The sequence below is a fragment of the Cuculus canorus genome, chromosome 1 (genome assembly GCF_017976375.1).
Source record: "Cuculus canorus isolate bCucCan1 chromosome 1, bCucCan1.pri, whole genome shotgun sequence".
Taxonomy (NCBI): Eukaryota; Metazoa; Chordata; class Aves; order Cuculiformes; family Cuculidae; genus Cuculus; species Cuculus canorus.
In genome coordinates, this window is record NC_071401.1 from 86673657 (window position 1) to 86696173 (window position 22517).

At 33.3% G+C, this 22517-nt stretch overlaps 1 protein-coding gene across 10 annotated transcripts in view; it reads right to left on the reverse strand.

The window, feature by feature from the left end:
• DMD (dystrophin) overlaps positions 1 to 22517 on the reverse strand; it is a 1193355-nt gene that overhangs the window by 610748 nt on the left and 560090 nt on the right. For 9 of the 10 annotated variants that reach the window (XM_054050408.1, XM_054050369.1, XM_054050393.1 and 6 more), the window contains 8 exons: positions 17989 to 18159; positions 13489 to 13668; positions 11724 to 11852; positions 10287 to 10457; positions 7100 to 7222; positions 5504 to 5638; positions 3551 to 3703; positions 2463 to 2645 (listed from right to left, as the gene is read on the reverse strand). In XM_054050408.1, coding sequence (XP_053906383.1) covers positions 2463 to 2645; positions 3551 to 3703; positions 5504 to 5638; positions 7100 to 7222; positions 10287 to 10457; positions 11724 to 11852; positions 13489 to 13668; positions 17989 to 18159 — 1245 coding nt within the window. The remainder of the gene's footprint in view (positions 1 to 2462; positions 2646 to 3550; positions 3704 to 5503; positions 5639 to 7099; positions 7223 to 10286; positions 10458 to 11723; positions 11853 to 13488; positions 13669 to 17988; positions 18160 to 22517) is intronic. The other variant, XM_054050444.1, reaches the window with a different exon arrangement.

Here is a 22517-nt window from a genome sequence, read left to right on the forward strand (position 1 = left end):
TAAGCCACATAATTAAAGGTCTTCTTCAATGCAGTCTTGCTATGTTTATTCAATGAATCATAATGAATTGCAAGATATACAGTACAACTAAATCCTCACTGATTTATAATAACAACTTTTAATTGTTAAATAAGTCTGTTATTGAATACAATATCAATTATAAATAAAAATGCAGCAGTTTTATATTTCTTTTGCTCTAAAAATTAATTCATTTTTGTATTTTTATTATATGCTTTTATTCAGTTGGTTGTTAACATCGAAAATCTCTGTGAAAGCTATTTTTGCTGGTATATGCATGTGTTCAAGTGAATAGTTTGAATTTTCATTTTTCTTCTGTATTTGAAAGTCTTGAACAATTAATTAATCCTCACAACATCCCTGTGAGGTAGGTACTTAGGTTGTATTAAAAAAAGAACAAAAAAGGACTCAAGAGAAATTCACTTTGTTTCACTGATTCAGTAAAGCCAAAATAATAAGAAGTTGTACTTCTCTCTCTTATTTGAGCCATGAAAATATACTGCCTCTCACAGGTTTCAATAGCTTCTGTAAAACTTGTAAAATATTTCACATGAATGTCACCTTCGTCATTGTCAACAGAACAAGATATTTTTCATGAGAAATGAGAAGGAAACAGTAAATATCCTGTACAAGTGTAAATTTCATTGAATAACGACCTCATTCCCCAGATAAATACTAAGTAGCAGACTTCTTGCATGAAATATTTGAGAATATAAAAAAAATTAACCATTACAAGGATAGAAATACATTATATAAATAACATTTTAACAACAAAACACGTGTAATGCTTACATGGCTTTAAAACGTTGCTGACTGTATTCCTTTGACCAATTCAACAACACATGCACTCATGTATGTACCTTACATTAAAGAAAAATGTGCTAATATATAGTTTTATTGATTTGCTAGTAAAATCTTATAAAGGATATACACGTTCTCTGTCATGGCAGGTTGTGGGCGCCATAAAAAGCACATTGACAGTAGAATGTTCTTATATAAATTCTCACGAACATTCTCATTTTTTACTTTCTTATCAAATGTACAAATATATTCATTATAAAAAAGAGACTAATTTACAAAACAAAGCGAAGCCTGCTCTAGCTCTTTGCTAATGTAAATGATACGCAATGGATTACATCAATCGAGTTTAATATAAACCATAGTAATCTGAAAAGACTAATCAGATGGAACAAGATTTATCAACATACAACCCAAAGTTAATGTTCCTCTGATTCTTTCCATTAAATGCATAGATATTGAAATTGTTAATTTTATATATACATTTTGTAACTTAATTATAGAAAAGTTAAAAATACACAATACACTTAGTACATTAGAGGATTATATTGACTGAAAGCTTATACATTATTGCTGACTTTTGTAACTTGTTTATTTTTTAAAACACAGTCAACCGCATATCAATTAGAAATAACACTTCATGTATTTAAATTTTCATTATCCTGTAGTTATGTTCCCTCTACAATCTAGGTTTATTTAGATATAAATAAATAAAACTATATTGTCATGAAACATCCCTTTACCTCTATCACTTTCAAGATTACAGAAGAGTACATAATGCAACAACTTCCTTGAGAGTAAGTCTCATCTTTCTTCATATAAAAATCAAAAGTCCAGAATCAGTGAGCAGAGTAGTAGGGATGGTAAGGAAAAACTGCCATATAAGTGTGAAAGCAGTCTCTGGTAACCTTTTAAATGGGAAATACCCCATACATATTTTGATCATAAACCTGAAATAGTGACAGTTTAGTTCTCTTTTATTTATCCAGTTATTGCAGTATGTATAAATCAGTAAGAATAATTATATTTTATATACAACTAAAAAACCTTAAAGTCAGAAGATGTGAGGTTGTTTCATAAAACTACATTTTCATTCTGTCAAAAGTACACTTTCTTGCAAAAACTCCTTTGAGAAGTCAAGTATTTGAAGAAGAGGCCATGTAGATATAGTGCCCTAAGAATTTTTTAATCTCTTCCTAAAGTGGGTATAACATGTTATGGACAAATTAAAAAAACAATTAAAATTGGCATGGGATGGGTAGTTTGAAAAGACAAATCTTCTGGTTTACACATTCACTGAACAAAATAGATGCATGGCAAACTAACGTTTTTAGACTGGACAATGTTATGGAAAAATAATGAAGCAACAGAAATAAACATTAATTTTTCATTGCTGAGTTTTTTCTTTTTTTCTTTTTTTTTGTTTTTTATGTTTTTTTTTTTTCCTAACTGCCTGAATTAACTTAAGGGTAATTTTGAGATCACAGCACAAAACTATGGTATCAGAGTATAAAGATTCCGCCACTTGCAGACAATAGGGCTTTTCTTATTAATATCTGAAGAGTTGACCCTGAAGCTCTCATTGTTAGTAGGATGCTGTTAGTAGTAGCAGTTGCAAACATATGGGTTTGCCAGTAACAACTCACAATTTGTGCATAGTTGAGTCTTCGAAACTGAGCAAATTTGCTCTCAAAATCTTGCCAGCGCTTGCTGAGCTGTATCAGGGTTGGCTCCACTGCTTTTGCAGCCCCATCCTTAGACAAGCGGTCAGCCTGCCTGTGCACCGCATTCAGATCTTCCTTCTTCTTCTGCAATTCTCCATCAATCTCCTAGTGAGCAAAACCAATACAGGGCCCAGGACAGTTAGCTAACTAGATAAATGACCTTAAAATTAGCAAAATAGTTCTGTCAAAAATTCCATTTCCATTTTATTGTTACAATTAAAATTTACAGCTATTTCATGTCTTATTTTACATTTAAACAAAAGAAAAATAACCAAAATTGAAGAAAATTCATAGAGATTGGCCATAGAGATACTAACAGCTAGTACACACTGAAAACTAATTAGCAAAGGCCAATAGTTTCCACTTCCAGATTCTTGCTAGTAGACCCTGATGGGCAACTGCAGAAATTCTTTTCTCAGTAAGGGTCAGCATAATCAGGACAAATATATTATTTGACTCTAATATATATTATGTAACTCCTATTTTACTCTGTGGGAAACTCAGAGAATGAAGCAAAGAAAGACGATGCAAAACAAACTAGGAAAATCTTTGACAGTATGTAAATAAATCTATAGAGTTTGACAGTGACATATGAATATGTTCTGATGAAAATGAATGTGCTAATATGAGAGAGAGGTCATCCATATATCGGTAAGTCATTTGTTCATCTGGAACAAAGATACATAAAATCAATTACAATTTTTACTAAAAAACATTTGATGCTTCTTAATACATTGCGCACTTTCCATATTATTGACAAAAAGTTTTATTCAGTGTGTTTCACATTATTTATATAACTTTCTGTATAACAAACAAATACAAAGTATAGTACAACAAAGAAACATCAGTTCAAACACCGATAATTAAGGGTTGTTTAACTATATATAAAAATAAAGAATTGAACTGATAATTTTCTATATCTACTGAAATATTTATTGCACTGGCTGTCTGTTAAATTGATAAACTACCACTCTAAAAGATCTACCACTGTCATCCCAAAACAACATTACCTTTAGCTTCTGCTCATCTTTGTGGTCTGGTAGACTGGCTAACTTTTTCTCAATGTCATCCAGCCATGTCATTAGGTCATCAGCCTGCCTCTTGTACTGATACCATTGATGAGAAATCTCTAAAGCCTTTTTTCTTCTTTGAGATCTCAAGTCCTGTTCACAGTGCAGACATTATTAGAACATGAATTAAAGGCTTATAAAATATGAATTAGCTTGTGTGCACACTAAAGGGGAAAAAAGCACACAAGGCTACTGGTTTTTTTTTTAAGTAGATTATGATATGTAAATCAAGCATATAATTATCTTAACACAACATATTTTCTTCAGTTTAACAGATTATCTTTTCTTTTAAAGGAGGTCCACATTCAGATTTGTTCACATGTTGAACAAATCACCGAGACAGTCACCAATCTTCAGAGAAGTTAAGGCTCTTACATAAAATTCAATATTTTATATAAAACACTTCTGCTCAGAATACTTACTGGACAGATGGGAACACAGCCCACTTAGTATCTAGCCATAAGTGGGCTTCCTGCGTTTTGTGGTCTCCTGAGAAATTCTAGCCTGCATGCAAACTTTGTAGCTACTCAAAGGAAAATCATTTAAATGGAGAAATATATGCAAAGGCAGGTTTCCATTTTCTAAATCAAACATAAGTTTATATACAGAATGAATGTCTTGTATTTATGACTCAGCTTTGTAAAGGTATTAAAATTTCTCTTTAATAGGGAGTTAAAAACATTATTTTATTTAATACAAATCTTAAATATACTCAATTTGCATTTGCTTTAACTACTTAACTTCATTCATATGGAATTCTGAAAATAGTTTAATTAATATAACTTCTTATTAAGAATTAAATTAATAAATTACTGGTACATTTTACATAAAAATACTCAGATCAAATTTCCTCAACCATTCATGAATTTTATTTGAAAGGGCTGAATGCCTTAACTGTGTCACCCAAAGGATAAGCAGTCACTCTATTCCACAAAAACATCCAGTAAGGATCTGGTCAATAGCATAGTTCTAGAAACACTTTTCTTGTTTCTCCTCTATAAAAATTATAAATTATGATCAGCAAAACTGTAAAAATTAGAATGAGATCCACAGGAAATGCTGCTTAAAAATAAGAATAAAATGCAACCATGTCATATTCCCCAGGGCAAAAACAAGTCAATAAAAATTTTCCACAGACAAATGCTGCTTGTCAATAAGATGAAAAAATATTTCTATAGTTGCCAGAGCCTATGGCTCCAGGTAGGTGATCAAGGCAACTTTCCAGCTGTAATATTCTTTCTTTCTTGACTTTTATTTTTCCCTAGAAAGACAACACTCCCAATTATGACTATTAGCTTGTCCAAATAGGTCTCACTGTGGATGTTTCTAGGAATAGTATCATACAGTTATGCCTCCAGGAGTGTGGTAACACAGAATTTTGATAGGCATCTTTGATTTTCAGCCTCTAAGGTACTAGGCCTATCGGTACTACAATCTATCCTGTTATAAAGAGGCTGGAGCTACTTTCCCCACTAGCGAACATAGCGTCTAAATGTTTTACTAAAGGATAAAACAACTTATTAATTGCCAGAAGCACGTTATATAATTGAAAATATAAGTTTGTGAGAACTGATTCTATCTGAGGTCTTGACTGCTGCTAGAGAAACATAAAACATGCATAATGTATTTAAAAAGGAATTATTATCAAAGAAATCATTGTTTTCCAACTGGCACTCATTTGTAACACTGGCAACAAAACGGTGCTTGTTAAGTTGGAGATTTAAAATGTCTTCTCCAAGGCATCAAGAGAAATAGATAAGAAAATATCTTTATAGCCAAATAGTTTTAAATTACTCATCCCTTAATAGTAATGGATTAATTTAACAGAACAATGCCCTGAATTTAAGAAAAAATGGTTTTAGTAGCATGTGCTTATAATTGTAGCTCCTATACCTTGAGAACATTATGTTTAGTCTGCAACAGCTGTTGTTTTATCTTTATTTCCTCCCGTTTTCTCTCATCTGTGATTCTCTTTTGAAGCATGTCGCCCCTTTGCAGCAATTCTTTCACTGTGCTCTCATCTTCACTCTGATTTAAAAAAAACCAAACAAGTATAATGGGCATTTTAATCTAATTATTACTTAAGTACTAGGAGGTACAGACATACGTTTCCTCTGCTATGGTAATAGTCTGACAAACTACTCACAAGTTCTAAACTGAAGACTGAATAACTTTTTCTTGCTTTTTACATACACCTAGAAGGACGCTTGAGGAATACAAGTAAAAAGGCACTTGAAAACCTACAGATGTTTGATAGCAGATTTTATGCAGCATCCAGGATAACAGGATGGAAACATTAAATACCAGAAGGTAAAATATATTTTACTTTAAAACAAAAAGGACAGATATATCTAAAATATTTTAAACTACTGTCAGTAGTTACTGTAATTTCCAGTATGATAGGATACCATGCAATTCCTGACTGTTTAATACATCATCAAAATGCAAAACAGCTATTCTGGCAGGGAAAATGATACCACTAAGTACTTTTTTACACGGAAGTTGAATTCATGCCACAGCTTCTGCTATTTTCTCTCTTGAAACATGTTCTTTACATTTTATGTAAAGAAAGGGAACAAAATATGTTCAAGTAGTGGAAACTGTCTCATCAAATTTGATCCACTTAGAATTTACCACTGCAGTACATATTGTCTTAAATTTTATTTTCCTGCATTAAAAAAACTAAAGAAATTCAATAAAGATTTCTTTCAGCATTGATATTTCAGCTGTCTTTGAAGGATTCTTCAAAAGGAAAAGAATATTGAGGTTTTATATTGCTTGTAAAGAAATATATATTTGATATTGCTGAGGACTCACAGAGAGGGTTCTAAAGACCAATCTGTTATTTCCCAACCAAGCAATATCACCCCTCTGAAATATCACTCTGAAGAAAACACAACACAGTGGAAACAGTACCAAAGCACAGCAGTATTTTAGTCCTCTTTTTTGTTCTTGTTTTTTTTGAGTTTTTTTTTTCTCTATAATATGCATAAACAGTTTTACAACTTTCAAAGAGCAAACAGGGGTAATAAAGCTTACCATATTCACAAAATCAATTTACAATAAACGGTATAATCAGATTGTTTAAGAATTAATTATCTAGTGGCATTTCCTTCAATGATCATTGCCTAGCATTTGTTTTTAGTGAATGTCTTCTTTTACTATATTGCTATATACTGCATTCTGAGTTTTCTGGGTCTTTATACTGCCACAGAGATTCTAGTAGTCATTCTCTGTAGATTGTATTCCTGCTTTGCTTAATGTTTTCAAAGTGTTGAAAAATGTTTTTCTTACAATCCAACTGTTAACTTATCACTAAAAGTTTCAGTTAATGTGAATTTGAGATTTTTTTATATAATATGTTAGCACAGTAAAATTTTGACCAGGTGTATCTAAAGATCCTAACACAAATATGTAAGTTTCTAATTTTCAGTCAGGTTTTTAATCTCACTGCTTACTTCACTCAGACTTCCATTTTAACCAAATTACCATATCTTTATTGAAGTCCTCCTCTTTCAGATTCACCCCCTGCTGAATTTCAACCTCCAGTGGTTCAAGCATTTTTTGTATATCAAAGTCAAATTGCTCCAGTTCCTTCAAAGGAGTGAAAGGCTAAAAAGGGAGAAATACAAATATTATCTATTTAAATCACATAATTAATTGTTTTATTAGAAATATAAACGAAGAGAGACATCTGTTCTGCCCCCATTGCTAAAACAATAGTAGAATTTCAATCATGTGGAAAAATACCTACACCATACATCTCAAAGTACCCAAAGAAGTAAAGTAGATATTATTTAACAATGCTGTAGAATTTCCATGTGAGAAATTTTTTAAAAAAAAATATTGTACTCTTACACTTGTGTGAAAGAACAAGTTCAGATAAACAGTGTAACATAACAATTTGTCTAAAAATTGTATTGCTGACACTACTTGGCTAAATCTGGTTAATCAGAAATTACTCACACAGCAGCAAGCATTCCATTCAGGTGAAAAAACACCTGATACTACCCATTGAGAAAAATTTCTTGATAATTTGTTTCAGTGTTTTGGAATCATTACTCTTTCATAAAAAAAAAAAAAAAAAAAAGAGAAAAAATGCCAGGTAAGTTATACAAAACAAAAGACAGATAATCTTTGTGTAAGATATTCCTCCAACATACTTTGTTTTAGATCTAAAGGTAATTAATACTTCACGATATTCTAGGAACTCTTGCACTTAGAGTTGTCTTCTTGCTAAACACATAAGCATATTTTATTCTTATCAGTTCCCTTTTACTCTTCCCTCCAGTACAATTGGTATTTATGATAAAGTAAGAGTTTGCAATAAAGTAAAAGTTGGTTACAATCAAAGTTAATCAGTTCAAACAAGGCAGACTGTAATTCATTTTCAACTATTCAAGATGACCTATGAGAAAAATGCCTTAATTGTAACTGGTTCATCATTTTAATGACAAAGAAATTACTGGAAATATAATAATGCATGATATTTATAGAGAATAATACTGTCCTCTCAAGTTTTTATGAAGCTGAGAATTACACTCAGCAAGCACTTCAACTGAGGTAGAAATAATAGCAAACTATACAGTAATTTCTTCTCAAATGCTGTGAAGGATATCTTCAAAAGTACTTAACTCTCACTAAAAGACAAATCAACTAAAAAAACTGGAATATAGAATTGCTAATCTCTGGCAAATGTTAAAAACAATAACAAAAAGGAAAATAGAAGGAAAACTACAAAATGAAATTCCAACAACTGAATGAGGTTCAAACCCACTTGAAAATGTTGAATCTCATTTTAGTATGTTATGGTAATTTTGTTAATTCAGCACACAACAATTATGTAGTACCATTTATGGACTCCACAGGTAACTTCTTCTTTACTTCACTGTTGTAGTCATAATTGTAAGCATTTGAAAAAATATAGCTAATTTGAAAACAGATGAGAATTGATTGAAATTATATCATAAGAGCTTACTATCCTTTCGTATTGAATTTCATTCGCTGATTGAATAATTTTACCCAAGCATGAAAAAAACCCAAAACACTTAAGAAGCATAATGTCACCTCATAAGAATAATTTTAGCCCATGAAGCTGATATCATGACTCAGGGAGGTGCAGTTACCTTCAGTATATGAGTGAACAAAAGGAGACATCCAGCAATACAGTCCTTTATCCAAATGCATAAAGCAAGTCAGTATAATTCAAGAATTCAGACAAGCTTTTGCCTCTCTGTCTTATTCAATACCTATTACTATAAATATCATTTGTGAATCATACCTTGGCTGACCATTTCCCGAGGTCTTGGAAAAGGTCACCTAAATTCAAATTTACTGTTAAAATTATGTAGTAATTGCTCTCATCTTGTTAGGTACCTAGTGTATGAAGTTTGGTGAGGTGCTACCCTTCTAGCTCATCCTGCCTATACAACTATAAATGAGAGAACGCCCAAGAAAGAAGGTTTCCAGGCTGAATATGTTTGTAGACTGTGTTCTGAAGATGCTTCATCTTGATAAGCTTCTTTTCCCCCTTCTTTGAGTGCGCCCATAAAATGCAATGCAAATATTTAACCCATGATAAACCATCTACAGGCAGTTCCTTTGTTCTCTAAGACATGCAATAATTTCATACCACATTATCAAAGGCTGCATCAGCCCTGTATGCTTACAACACTGTGGAAAAGCAAGGTAAAACTGAGAAAGAAAACCCGACTGCAGATAGCAGATGTTCAGAGTGAAAATTTCATACAACACAGTTGTTTGGGCTTTGTGCCAAGATGTTCTCTGTCTACAGACTGTACTGCTGTAAGAAGTAAATGAGGAGCACCACACTAGAGTGGCTGAAGTACTACTGATGGCAAATAGGAAAAAACAGATGATCTTTATTCACAGGACATGTTCTTTTCTGTTGCAGAAATGAAACCTAAATAAATATCCACAAAGAATTTCCTAGTTTTTTAGGCCCCGTGTAAACTCCAAACAACTCACGAAAACCATGTCTCTTTGCTTATGCTTTTTGCAAAGCTTGTTTCCAGCTCTGCCACTGATGCTCTGCGCATTCATTTCCAGTGCTATTGCACTAGCCAGAAAAAAAAAGTTAAGGTCAGGATTCATGCATTCCCATTACCCTATATACCAATCTGGATGGCTACCTGCTTTTGTCTTCTTAATAGCTCTCCATACTAAAGGCATCAAATACAATAGAGAAACAAGGTGGCTTATGTCCTCCCTCATTCCAATTCACAAGTCACAACTGAAAATATCTCTCTCAGACCATGGTGAGACATAGCCTCATAGGACAAGACTGAGTGCATTTAATGAAAAATTAGCCCCCAAAGCCCAATCTATATAAAAAAAAGGTTACTCATATTTTGAGAAGATTAAGAATCTTACTGACTCCCAGATGATGCTCCTTCTTTATCAGTTAATGAAGTAATCATTGTTATGTTCATATAAAGTCAGTGAATATTTCTAATTGTGAAACAGTGACAAAAGACTTTAATGCCCAAATCCTAAAACTTCAAATTTTAAAAAAATAAAATTCTTACAATGTACATATTTTTTCCTTTAAAATTTTATTTATTGGAGAAATCACAGTCTACTATGTAGTTGTAACCGTGCACTTTATATAAATACTATTTTGTATGCATCACCATATGGAAGCAAGTCCTCCTACCTTTCCACTCTTAATTCTTTGCGATATAGCTGCAAATCGCTGGTTGAGCTCTGACAGTTTAGGCTCTATTACTTTCCTGCAGTGATCTCCACGGTTTGTCATCAAGTCTACTGCCTGGTCACGCACAAAGTCCACCTTTGGATGCATATCATTCAGCTCAGCCTTTAAGCGCTACAGTCCATGAGCAAGAGACAGGGCTTGAAGTTAGTAATAAATGCAAAGAGAGAGAAAGAGAGAGAGAGAGAGAGAGTGTGCAAAGGAATAGGGAGCAAAACCACAAAGCAAATTCAGGTAATTATGCATGAGTGTGTAAATCTATTAGAAATACGTTAGATAACATTCCCACTCATATTCCTCAAATTTATAGCAGGAATGTATCTATACGTCTGTTCTAATATCTCTCAGAAGAAACAAATGGTGAACATTATTTCTAGGCAGGTTCTTATCTGCAACAATACAATACTCAGCACATTTCAGGATACGCTAAATTGTTTTATGTTCCTAAAGCTAAGAAGAGCTGTTAATTCATGCATTATGGAACTGGATGTATAGTTGTTGCTTTCATTACTGTTCATGACTGTAGTTGAGGCAGTTGCTGAAATCAATGAGATTTATGCTCTGCCTTGGAATTTGTAAAGTTTTGCTTTAGTAAATGGTATCATTATGCTAGTGTTGGTAACACAATTCTGATTTGATTTGCAAGCTTTTCTTGCAAATCAAGAATGTTCTTGTTCTAGTATGTTTTGACCATGGAGTTCAATGCAAAGTAAAACTGCACACCAATTTCAGAAAAACAAATACAGTTAATAAACTGAATTTATTTAATCTTAACAAAGAAGGTATTTTAAATGAGATACTTTAAAATGCACATCTGTCTTGCAAGTTTTTTTTTTGTTAGCCGGCCAAATGATGTAATGGGCCAATTAAAACCTTCTGATCAATACACTAACCCATTATTATACAGCTAGTTCACTGTATATAATAGTCTTGTCTGTGGTGTTGGTTTGGCATCAATGTAAACAGCGTTTATAGAATTAAAACCATCATATGACAGAGATATTAAACGCAGATAACATAGATATTAGAAAAGTATCACAGAAAAACAGAAAAACATTTAAAAATGAAGAACTCGGAAAAAAAATTTTGTTCAATCAGATGTGTTTAGGAGTATTTTCCAGAAAACACAGGTTTAATAAGCTGCTGTTCTACTCACCATGAATTCTCCAAGATTTATAATAACATATCTGGTTTTATTTCTGCAGGGATTTAACTTTGTAATGCAGTGAAAATTTGTTAAGTAACATATAAGCTGCCACAGGGTAGCTTTATCACAGAAAAAAAGAATGTTAATCAATTTGTGATACCTTTCAAAATACGCTAGTTTTGACATAGTCCTTTTTAAAAATTAATGGTCTTCAGAAAATCACAGTTTTTTACCTTAAGAATTTCCTCTTTTTGCTGGGGTTTTTGTTTATCAGATTCATCCAACAGTATTTCAGCACGATACATCCAAGTTGTGACATTAGCTACATTCTGATCAAAAGCGTCCATAAGCTTTTGATATTCCTGTATGTGAAAAAGGTAAATACTGCATACAAAAAAAGTAATCAGAACTGAAAATAATAGCTGTAATTATGCCACCTGTGGCAAACATGCATACATTATGAACTAAAACTTGTTTATTTTACATGGTAACTGCTTGTTTTGTGAAGGATAGAATTTGTTGTTTGTTTGTTCTCACTTCATATGATAAGTTTCTTCAAAAAGACATTCTAGTAGAGACAGAAGCTTTCAAAGTGACAGGCAAGAGGATGATAAAGTCACAGCAAGACACAGGTGTCTGCAGCTCAGCCAGACTACTGAGACGAAGAGGAAGCTGACAGCCTGACCTACTGGAAGTGGGAAGAAGAGTCTTCCAAGCAACAGGGACAAAATTCATTTTGGAAAGCCACTAAGTTGATTCAAACTCAGATAGAAACAAGGATGCACAGACAAAGTCACAATCAAGACTGGGAGTTTTGTATATAAAGCACTTATTTACATTTCATCTAACTTCTCTCCTCTAAGACTCTGCTTTTTAAAAAGCTATTCTAGTTGATATTCTGATAAATATTTTCCTGAATTTAAAAACATTTTATCTTTTTTGGTGACCTCATTGGAATGAGGCCTATGCATGTCCACAGAATACATGTGTGTACCACACACCTGAAATCAAACATTTTACTACTCCTTTTGGCCCTCACGTGTATGTACCTCTATTTTATACTGTTCTAAAATCAGTAAAAGACTCTCCTCTTTTATACCTTTTTATCATGGGTTCTAGTAGATATTAACAAAAGATTTCAAAGCAAAGAAAGAGAATCACTTCAGTTTCTCCAGGTCGAAATTGAATTCCCATGCCCTTGGCAACAGAAACAGCATACAAGATTTCCCAAAGCATTCTGGCAGCTCAAAGGTTAAGGCTCTGCTATGTTGAAGGTTTTGATCTGTTACCTCTTTACGGTAGAATAAATTTTAAGATAGATTATAGTTCTGTGACAATCAGCAGTTTGAAGCAGCAGGTGCTGAGGCTCCTGAATCTGTAATAAATGTGTATTTGGGATCTTACTTATGACTAGGGTTCATCCGGTCCTATTAAGTAATTATCCCCACTAAAACATGCACTGTAAAACTATGCAAAGGAGGACCATGCAGTTCTGAGAGACCAGATCATAATCCTTGAACACATTAAATGTGCACCCAGAGCAGAGTTCCTGATTTAGTTGCCTCTGAAATGAATCTAGTCCACAGCCCAAAACTACTCTGTGGACCAAACCAACATGCAAATGCGGGCTGACTTCCCAACTCCAAACAGCGATGCTAATGTAGCCAAAAGTAGCTGAGGTTGTCAGTTTGACACCAAAACTTACTCAACTTATTTGACTATTCCTTTCACTTGATTAAAATTCAAATACCCGAGGTCCTTGGGAAGAAACTGCATTTCATCTTTTAGGCAAAAAAAGAACGCAACAACCCAACAGTCCAGGAATTACTGAAGCAAGCAGAAACTGGAAGCACTAATAATCAAGACTCCTTAGAGCCACGACTCTGATTGTCTGTGTGCCTATATGCTCAATAAGCGTAGTCCAGGGCACCAGAAACAGCACTCCTGTATGTCTGAGCACCAGCACCTCCTCTATATGAACAAATGCATTTTCCTTACCAGTAACAGATTGAACCATTCCTCAGCACGTGAAGTTACTGCAATCCAATTACTGTTCAGGAGACTGAGTTTATCCTCCACTAGACTTTCCTTTCCTTTCAGCACTGTCTTCAAATTCTCTCCTAAATCACTGATGCTCTTAAGATGGACTTGACGTTTCTCAATCTCCTTCCGTGTTGCCTGCATGAACAGAATAAAAAATAGAAATTAAGGAAATTAAAAATGTATAAATAAAATACATGATCATGTTAGAAATTGGGAAGAAGTAGTTTTCTGATGCAATGTCACATGGCATTTTGGGAGAAGAGAAATATCTATATGAAAGGTTGAAGTAAGCATCATAATGCCCAGAATTCAGATGCAGTTGTGAAAGATTGTCAGTAGTATTCAACAGTGTTTTAAAACAGAACATATTGACTCCAGTATTTGTCATTATTGACTCTGGTATTTGTCATTATAGTTATTAACATTCACTTCCAGACAAATTCCATAAATATCTTCAGGAAAGAGCTCAAGTAAAATGTGTATACAACTTACACAAATTACATTAAGAAGTTACATGGGAATGGCTTTTTCTGTGTACATGGTGCACATGGCACAGAGGGTTTCTGAACTATACCTTATAAAGACAAAACTACCTTGTATCAAGTTGAACTGCTGATGTTTTTTCAAACAAACCAGAATTGTGACTGAAGGCAGAAGGTAATAATTTAATCTTTCAAATCCTTAAGATATGTAGATTTAAAAAATTCAACACCCATGAATGATTGAAGAAAAGTTCTGTTGCTTTCATACTGCCTGTACAATGTAGATTTCTCAGAAGTAATCTTTGCAGTTTGAACCTCTCTAAAATAAATTAGCTAGTTGGCTCAGCTCTCATAAGTGGGATTACAGAATTAATCAGAAGATGACATTATGGCCTTCTCAGTGGCTGATTACACATATTTATTTGTTTAGTCACAGCACATCTTTTATTTTTTATTGCATTCTGGCCACCGACTATGAATCAGTTGACACAATTTTCAGATAATTTTCTTTTACTGATTTTACTCACAGGAAATAAGTTGCTAAATGTGTTAGCTAATATAATTCTAAGTGCTTCAAGTCAACTTTACACTCACTGATATTATGCACTGTGTTAAATTATAGCAGTAAAACACTGGTAGACTCATACTGCTGATAGTAGGGAATGATACAGAACTTTTCCTGGTAGTACCATCTGCCATTTCATTTTTGAGAACATGGTTTCCTGGCAATCTAATACTTATCAGGCCAGTTCCTGATTAAAAGGCAAAGAAACCCCAGAATGGTTAATGGCTTCAGTGATAAATATACTCATTAAATCAGAATTCTAATTATAAACGGATTTCTAATATACAATGTTTAATGACTATCTTTCCACTCGCATGTCATTTTTCTTATCTATTATAACAGAACTGAATTCAAATGGAAAGATTTAGCTTGTCTCTGCTTAGTAAAAAGGGAAGATTTACTGTCATCAGTATATTGCCCATCTCATTCCACATAACTCAGCCAAGTTTTTTTCTAGACAAGAACAAACAACAGTCTTCCCTTCACATCCAGATTAATGTTATGTTTCATTAACATTATTCCCTACTTAAGACGGACATTCCTTTATATTTCTAGGTGCTTATACGTTGAAGACAATGTTTGCATGTGTGATTTTTTTACTCTAACCCCTAGAGTTATCCATGAAACTCTCTGAGTTTTTCTCAGTTTTAAGAAGTCTTGGGTACTGAAAATGAGCTAGAAATAAGTGCAGTAATAAATATAACAGCTTCCTTGTGCTGGGAAGAGAAAAGATTATGAGCTGTCTGCCTAGTTACATAGTCAACAGTACACATCCAATTTTCAGTTAATTTGCACTATTGTGTTCTCTTCTCTCCCCCTCCGTTTTCCATCTTAGGTTTTCTGCAGTCTTTCCTCACAATGGGAATCTGCTGAGCTTAATTAATCTCCAAGTGCATTTTATTAGATTGGTTACTGTCTTTGGCAGCCTACTTACCCAGGAAGTCCAAAGCCACAACATTAATCAGATACTGTGAGGTCCTGGTTCAGGGGACTGAATTATCAAAGTATAGTTTTGTGCGATGCCTCATGGAAACTCACACAAGACTATCAGTATCGTACTTATTTATAAAGTCCTTACAAAAATTTCAAAGTGTCCAGGATAACATGCAGCAATTCCTGCCTCTTAGTGGGAGCAGATTCCTTACGGAAAAAATGTACTCACTTCACATAATTTCTTCAAATAGTTACATTTGGAAGCCTAGGATCTGCCACTTCCACCATCTGTCGGTTAGCTCCAACATAAGAGTCTGCTTGTATTCATTTGAACTTACATTTACTTTGTTACTTCTCTTCCCTAGAGAGAATCTTAATAAAGGAATTCTGAAAGCTGTTCACTCAGTATGTATATACTTCAACAAGGGGCAGCTGCTCTCACCCAAATTTGTTTGTTTGTTCTTACTTTGTGAACTTTCTACTGACTGTAGGAAAAATGCTGAGGTACTATGTAAGGTTAGACTGCAGTGAAGGCTTTGGGCAGGATTTGAAGCTGAAGTATACTTTTTACCAGTTTTTCTTGCAAACCTTTATTTATCAAATCCTTGTGAGAACTCGCAGTACTCAATGGCGTTCTTTAAGATTGGTAAGTGGAGTGGTTCCCATTTGATGTATTTTTCATGTTAATATTTCTTATTCTAATTAGCCCACTACCTTTTTTTGATTGTCCTAAGATAAAAATATGTTGTACTTTAGTAGCAAGTGTAAGATGTAACAAGGACTTCCCACTTTATAACAGCACTGATCATCAGGCTTTAGGTTCTAATTATGCAGCTTCTGAAGCACTAAGGTCTAACAATTAAATTATACTAAGGACAAACCTTTCTATTTAAATTCCTATGAAGGTGTATATACATCTAGATTAACTTTCCTGAACATGCATGCAGGAACATACAGCATACGGTTCTGTTACAACAGAATTGTACTATGTGGTTTGAGACCACCAAAAATGACACTTAATTTCATGACTGGGTAAATGGATTGAGTAACTGGCAGATTAGTTTGGAAGCATTAATGACATATGATTGTATAATCCATACTTAAAAAATCTGACACTGATCCTTTGTTACAGGTGTTAAGATGATAGTATCAATGAAAAGTAACAAGAGGAACAAACTTCAGTTTAGGAAAGGCAGAAAATGAAAATGAGAGAACAACAAGCAGCAATGAGTTTTTTAGGGGTCAAGTTTATGGTTTGAAAGTCGAAGCAGAAATAGTCAAAGCAGAAATAGTCAAAGCAGTAAATGTGAGATAATAATAGCAAAATTTGATCTGTATATCTTTTCGGATACTGCTTTTTAAATATTGTCATTTTTAGAGACTGATCACGGAACACTTTCTTTTTCTCTTTATTTGTTTGTAAATCATCAGTGTATTTCAAGGCTGAAGACAATTTACCAAACTAAGAACTTGAAAGGGGCAGTAAAATGAACATAAAACCAAAACACCTAACCACAAAGCAGACTTTACTCCAGCACCTTTAATCTGCACAGAATTTAAAAAAGTAGCAGGATTGCCTGTGTATCATTTATGACTATTTCTACAATTGATAGTGAAACTGGTAATATGTTTAAAAAATTCTTCCAATTAAACAAAGCAGAAGTGGTAGATTTTTACAAAAATACACAATACTTTTTACATAGGGGGGTTGTTGTTTCATTTTGAAATTAAATAAGAGCATTTGCCCAAAATACCAATGGCTGTATTTAATTATTTGAAATTATGTATCTTTGAATAATGATGAGCACAGCTTCCTCTAAAGCAGAGATTTTAGTATATGTGTACAACGATGGCGTGGTTTGCTTATGTTCTGACTGGATTTTTATTGCATATCTAGAATATAAACTAGAATAGCTTGTATTGAATGATACAGTGCTAAGTCTTAACATCACACAAAGATACACAGTTTCATTTTAGGCATAGAGGCTTAACCTAACACAAGAGCTCAAGGTGAAGGCTCATGAGCCTCCAGAAGGAAAACGAATGAGCTACAAACCACCTCCTGGCTGATACCTGAGCACGTGGAATATATAGTGTCCTGAAATCCTTAATCTTTCATCTGCTAGAGTTGCTTTACTGTCTAATACTTTTCTAATCATGAGTAGACTAGGATGAGAGATCGCTATTTACATGGACATTGGATGGATAATTTATAATACCCTCTGAAAAATGAAATTAATCTCAGTGAAGATTACTGCAATATGAAGGTGAATTGTGATATCGACACTTGCAGAAACTAGATGGTTAAAACTTTTCTGAGCATTAATGTTACGGTGAGATAATATTATAACAGTTACAAAGTCCCATTAATTAAAACCCTAGATTTTTTCTTCTCTTTATCAAGAAAGAACTCTAGCTTTCTTTAATATGCATAAACTGAAATCTATAAAGGTACAGTGTGTGTTACATTGTTACCTTGCCCCAGGCAATTTCAGCATCCAAATTGCTAGGCATCCCCTGCACAGTTGATCTCTTCGTCAATTCTGCATCAGTTGCTGCAAGCCATTCTGTCACAGCATTAATTTCTTTTCGTAGCTTTCGGGACAATTTCAAGCATTTCTCTAACTCTTGCTTTTTTTCTGTCACCTGCAGAAAGAAAATATGTGTTTCTTCACTCTTAGTAAAGCAAGTTTGATTTTTATATACCATTTTCTACATGCCACTTTTTTATAGAATACTAACTTGTAATTTCACAAGCCAAGCTGCACTTTTAATACGGTTATGTCTTGCCTTAGTACTCTCAATATCTGTAATTTTACTCCTGAAATGCAAAGACCTACAAGAAAAATATGTGCATAAAGACACATTGAGTTTGACCTATCAGGAAACCTCTGCAAACCTTCTCTTTCCTTGAGACGCAAAATAGATGTCAAAATCATTCAAAAGGTATATTTTCAAATAGATGATATAGTGAGGTTGAATCCTCAAGCTACACTATGTAGAAGAAAAAATTATCCACCAAAGAAATCCCAAATCTTGAAATACAGAAGTCACTGAATGATATCAAATTAAGGCAGCACAGTTAAGTTTTAAGTTTTTAATTTCTCAGCATACTATTTTGTCTGTTTAATCTCTTTAAATGTAGGGAGTTTGCATAGGAATTTGTAATAAATTAAAAATCGCAGATAGATATTAAGGAACCTGTAGTCAGAAAACACAAATTAATAAATGATGTTGTGATGAAGTTTAATAAAGGCCTACTAAAAAAGGTGGATTCAGTTGCTCAGTAGGTTACTAATATTTAAAAAATACTAATTACTTGGCATGTCAATTAGTAATCAAGCGAGACTGTAGCCACTGAACTTTTAAAAGTATTTCTTAAATAGAAAAAATTGTCTACAGTTGTGCCAGGTACAAAAAATGGTATTGATACCTACTGAAAGTATTTGGGGCTTTGACACTGAGTACAAGTAATAGTGCAATAATCAAATTGATTCCTAGCTCTCCTGTCAAGGAGAGTTTGAAGTTTTAAAATGTAATAGGATGCTACAAGGTTGTGCACACAGGGTTTGCTATTCCTGTGTAAACAGATCAGATTTATCTATGGAATATGCAATAAAATGTCCCTGATCTTATATTATCACTCTGCAAAGGCTTTCTAATACAATCTCATATCACTTCTTCACTGAATAAGGTGAATGTTCTTATACACCAAATTTATTAAATGAGATCTTGGAACCTATAGTCAGACCAAGAGATAAATTCTGGAAAAGTACTAAACTCAGCTTTCTAGAGCTGCATTCACCCATGGAGCGAGGAACTCACCATGTTTTTCACCTTTTTCTGATAACTATTAATAAATAGTATAAATAACTATTTGCAGGTAACTAACAGCAATACAACGCAAAATGTACTACCCTAAATGTGATTCCTAAACATGTGGTATCCTATAAAATGAAGGTATGGATACACAACCAAACATAGAAAGAATATTTGCATTGCTATATTCATCTCTAAATTCTGTATATAGTACTAATAATATCACACTCTTCCCATATACACTGTACACATCCAGAGGTTACTGTCAGTTTCTGTTTGTACATGATGTCTTTCTAAAGAAAAATAGGAAACAGTGCCCTCTAAAGGAGTTCTGTTTCATACGTTGATATCACATACTATCTGCATAAATTTTCTCTACTTATTAAAGCTAATTTAGCTGTACTGAATAGTTTACTTGCAAGAATCCTTGGATGTAATAAATAAAAATAAAATGAGAAAAGCAGGTATTTGAATCAAAAGAAAGGTATTTTGCAGCCTTTTAGTCTTACAGTCAAAATTTCCTGTGCAGCAGTGCTATTGTGAAGAGAGACCTGACATTGTAAGTAATAGCCCCTACTGCATGCAACAAGAACGTTATTACTGCAGCTTTCTTTTAGTGAAGCATCTTGTTCTGATGATTTACCATAGAAAGATTTGACACGAGGATGCTACAGACTGCACCTCTAGCCGCTCACAACTGAAAAACTACCTAAGCTGTACTGCTTGCGTCAGAGAGAAAGAATATGGGCAAGGAAATGCACAAGTAAGCACAGTCATGGAATAGTTCTCTCAAATGCAACCACTATACCACTATATTCAAATGACATTTTGTTTTCTTGGAATTTCATCTCAAACTTATTTACACTGAGGCCACTACTAAAGTCTCAAAAGTATTGATCGTGCTTTTAAAGCATATTTGACTAAAAAAAAATGAGGCAAACCTCAATGTTCTGAACAGACACAACAATTTATAAACCAAAGAGAGGTCTAGGATCTGATACTACATAAATGATTAGGACTATTCATAGGTATTTATATCCATATGTGTATATGTTAAAAAAAAACCACACAAACCCCAGCCTTTTGACTAAAGAGAAGTCTTTCAAGGTTCAGAAAGTCTAAAATGAAGATACCTAAAATATATAGAAAAGCTACAGTAGGTATAGAAATTATCAGAAATTATCATTATTGTCCTGATCATTTGACAGCACAACACTTCAGCGTTATTCAATCTATTTAAATTAAACCATTCCATATGCTTAAAAATGATCTTAAATATTGTTTTAAACATGAAGAGACTTCCTGAAGCAGTACATATGAAATCACACAAGTGAGTTTACACCTTTCAGCCCTGAGACTTACTATTAGTTATGATTATTATAATTTTTCTCTTAAAAAGACAGACTTTTGACTCAATGCAATCAACTAGGGCTGGTAAGGCTAACTGATTCATTTAGTTCTTATCTCTGGGCCTTTGTGACTCTCTAAAACTGTTACCTATTATGGCACATAAAAGTAAATGTGAGAAATTACATCTAGGACAAGAAAGCTAAACAGTACTGCAGATTTCTGAGACACATTAATTTGCAATATGGTTCACTTCACATCACTAATGGCTTCCTAATGACACTTTTTTATCCCTTTATTAGTTAAGAGAGGTTTCCTATGACAATGGCAATCTGCTGTTACGTTAAATATAATGTAGGACTAAATGCTACAATCCTTTCTAAAATAATGGAGAACCCAAATATATTATCTAATCTGAAATGATAGCTATCTACACCTTAACGAAGCAGACATCTTTCTACACATTCAAAAGATTGATGTTTCAATACCTTTATTTTTTAGCAAGAGAACTGTTTTAATTCAGGTTCCCAAATGAGTATTATCTCTGTCAAAAATAGCAAACATCATTTATTGTTTTACTGTATTGTAGTCAGCAGAGATTGATTATCATTATGTATTTAAACCACATACTGACTCTTGGTGTTAACATGGGTTCATTTTCCTAGCTAGTAATAATTTATGGTTTTAATAATTTATAATTTGACAAAATAAAGAATATTCATACTGTCTTGTTAGGTATATTTGAAGTTGTTAACAGAATTATTTGTATGAAGTCTTTAGGACAATGCCACAACTCCTCTTCAGAGCAAAAAGATCTCTGCAGAGAATTGTACTTCAGGAGCAAGCAACATACTCCACAGATAATACAGACCCAGAAAAAAAAGCCTTTAGAGATCAACATACAAATCTTTTTTTTTTCAGTCATAGTCCTGCTCATATTGGTTAGTCTGTCTTTCCTGCTGTGTAATTTTAGGAAAAAATGAGTAAAACCCCATATTCTCCTGTTGAGAAGATGTAACAGCATTTAACTTATATGAATTGATGAAGAAATTGATGATTTATAGGTGGAAATTCAGTGTTCAGGAAATCAACAAGAATTATTCTACAAGGTTCATGATATATAAATAATATCATTTGCATGATCAGGTAAAATATTATCCCATTCTGATAACTATTTGGTTTTTTTTCTGCAGGCGAAGCTGAAATTAGTTAAGAGAATATTGAGAAAGTATTTGTGTAGTCTTTCTAATGATATGCTAACATACATTAAGTAGTCAAACTGAACACTGTATAAATGTAAATTTGGTAATCTTTTTAAAACAAAAAACAAACAGAAGTTTGATAAACAGTTTTTGTTCCAAGGCAGTTACAGAGCTCAATAGATGATGATTCACTTCTGCCCAACATGAACTAGTTTGATAATCTATGCAGGATGAAGGATGACAAATGACAAAATTCTAAATGAGAGTTTGCAGATACCTGAAATTTAAAATAGAGTTATTCCACATAGTCATAACTAAACAATATGTTAAGATATAGTGAAAAGGTAAGTCAGGGCTGTACATGGCATTTAAAACAGGGAATGCTTTTGGCAATATCTGAGGATGTGTAGTTAAACTCAAGACTGCAGATGAACCAAAGAAGAGTGCTACAAAATGTCCCCTGAAGAAAGCTTCCGTATCAAGAACCTCTTGTGAACAAATGGAAATTAAATACTTAAAGATCTGTGCAGTTAAAGGCAGAAGGGAATGAAAAGATATAATTCTCTCTTTTGTGAAATAGCTCTTCAAATAGAAAGTAAAAAATCACAAACAAAATCAAAATATCTTCCTGACCAG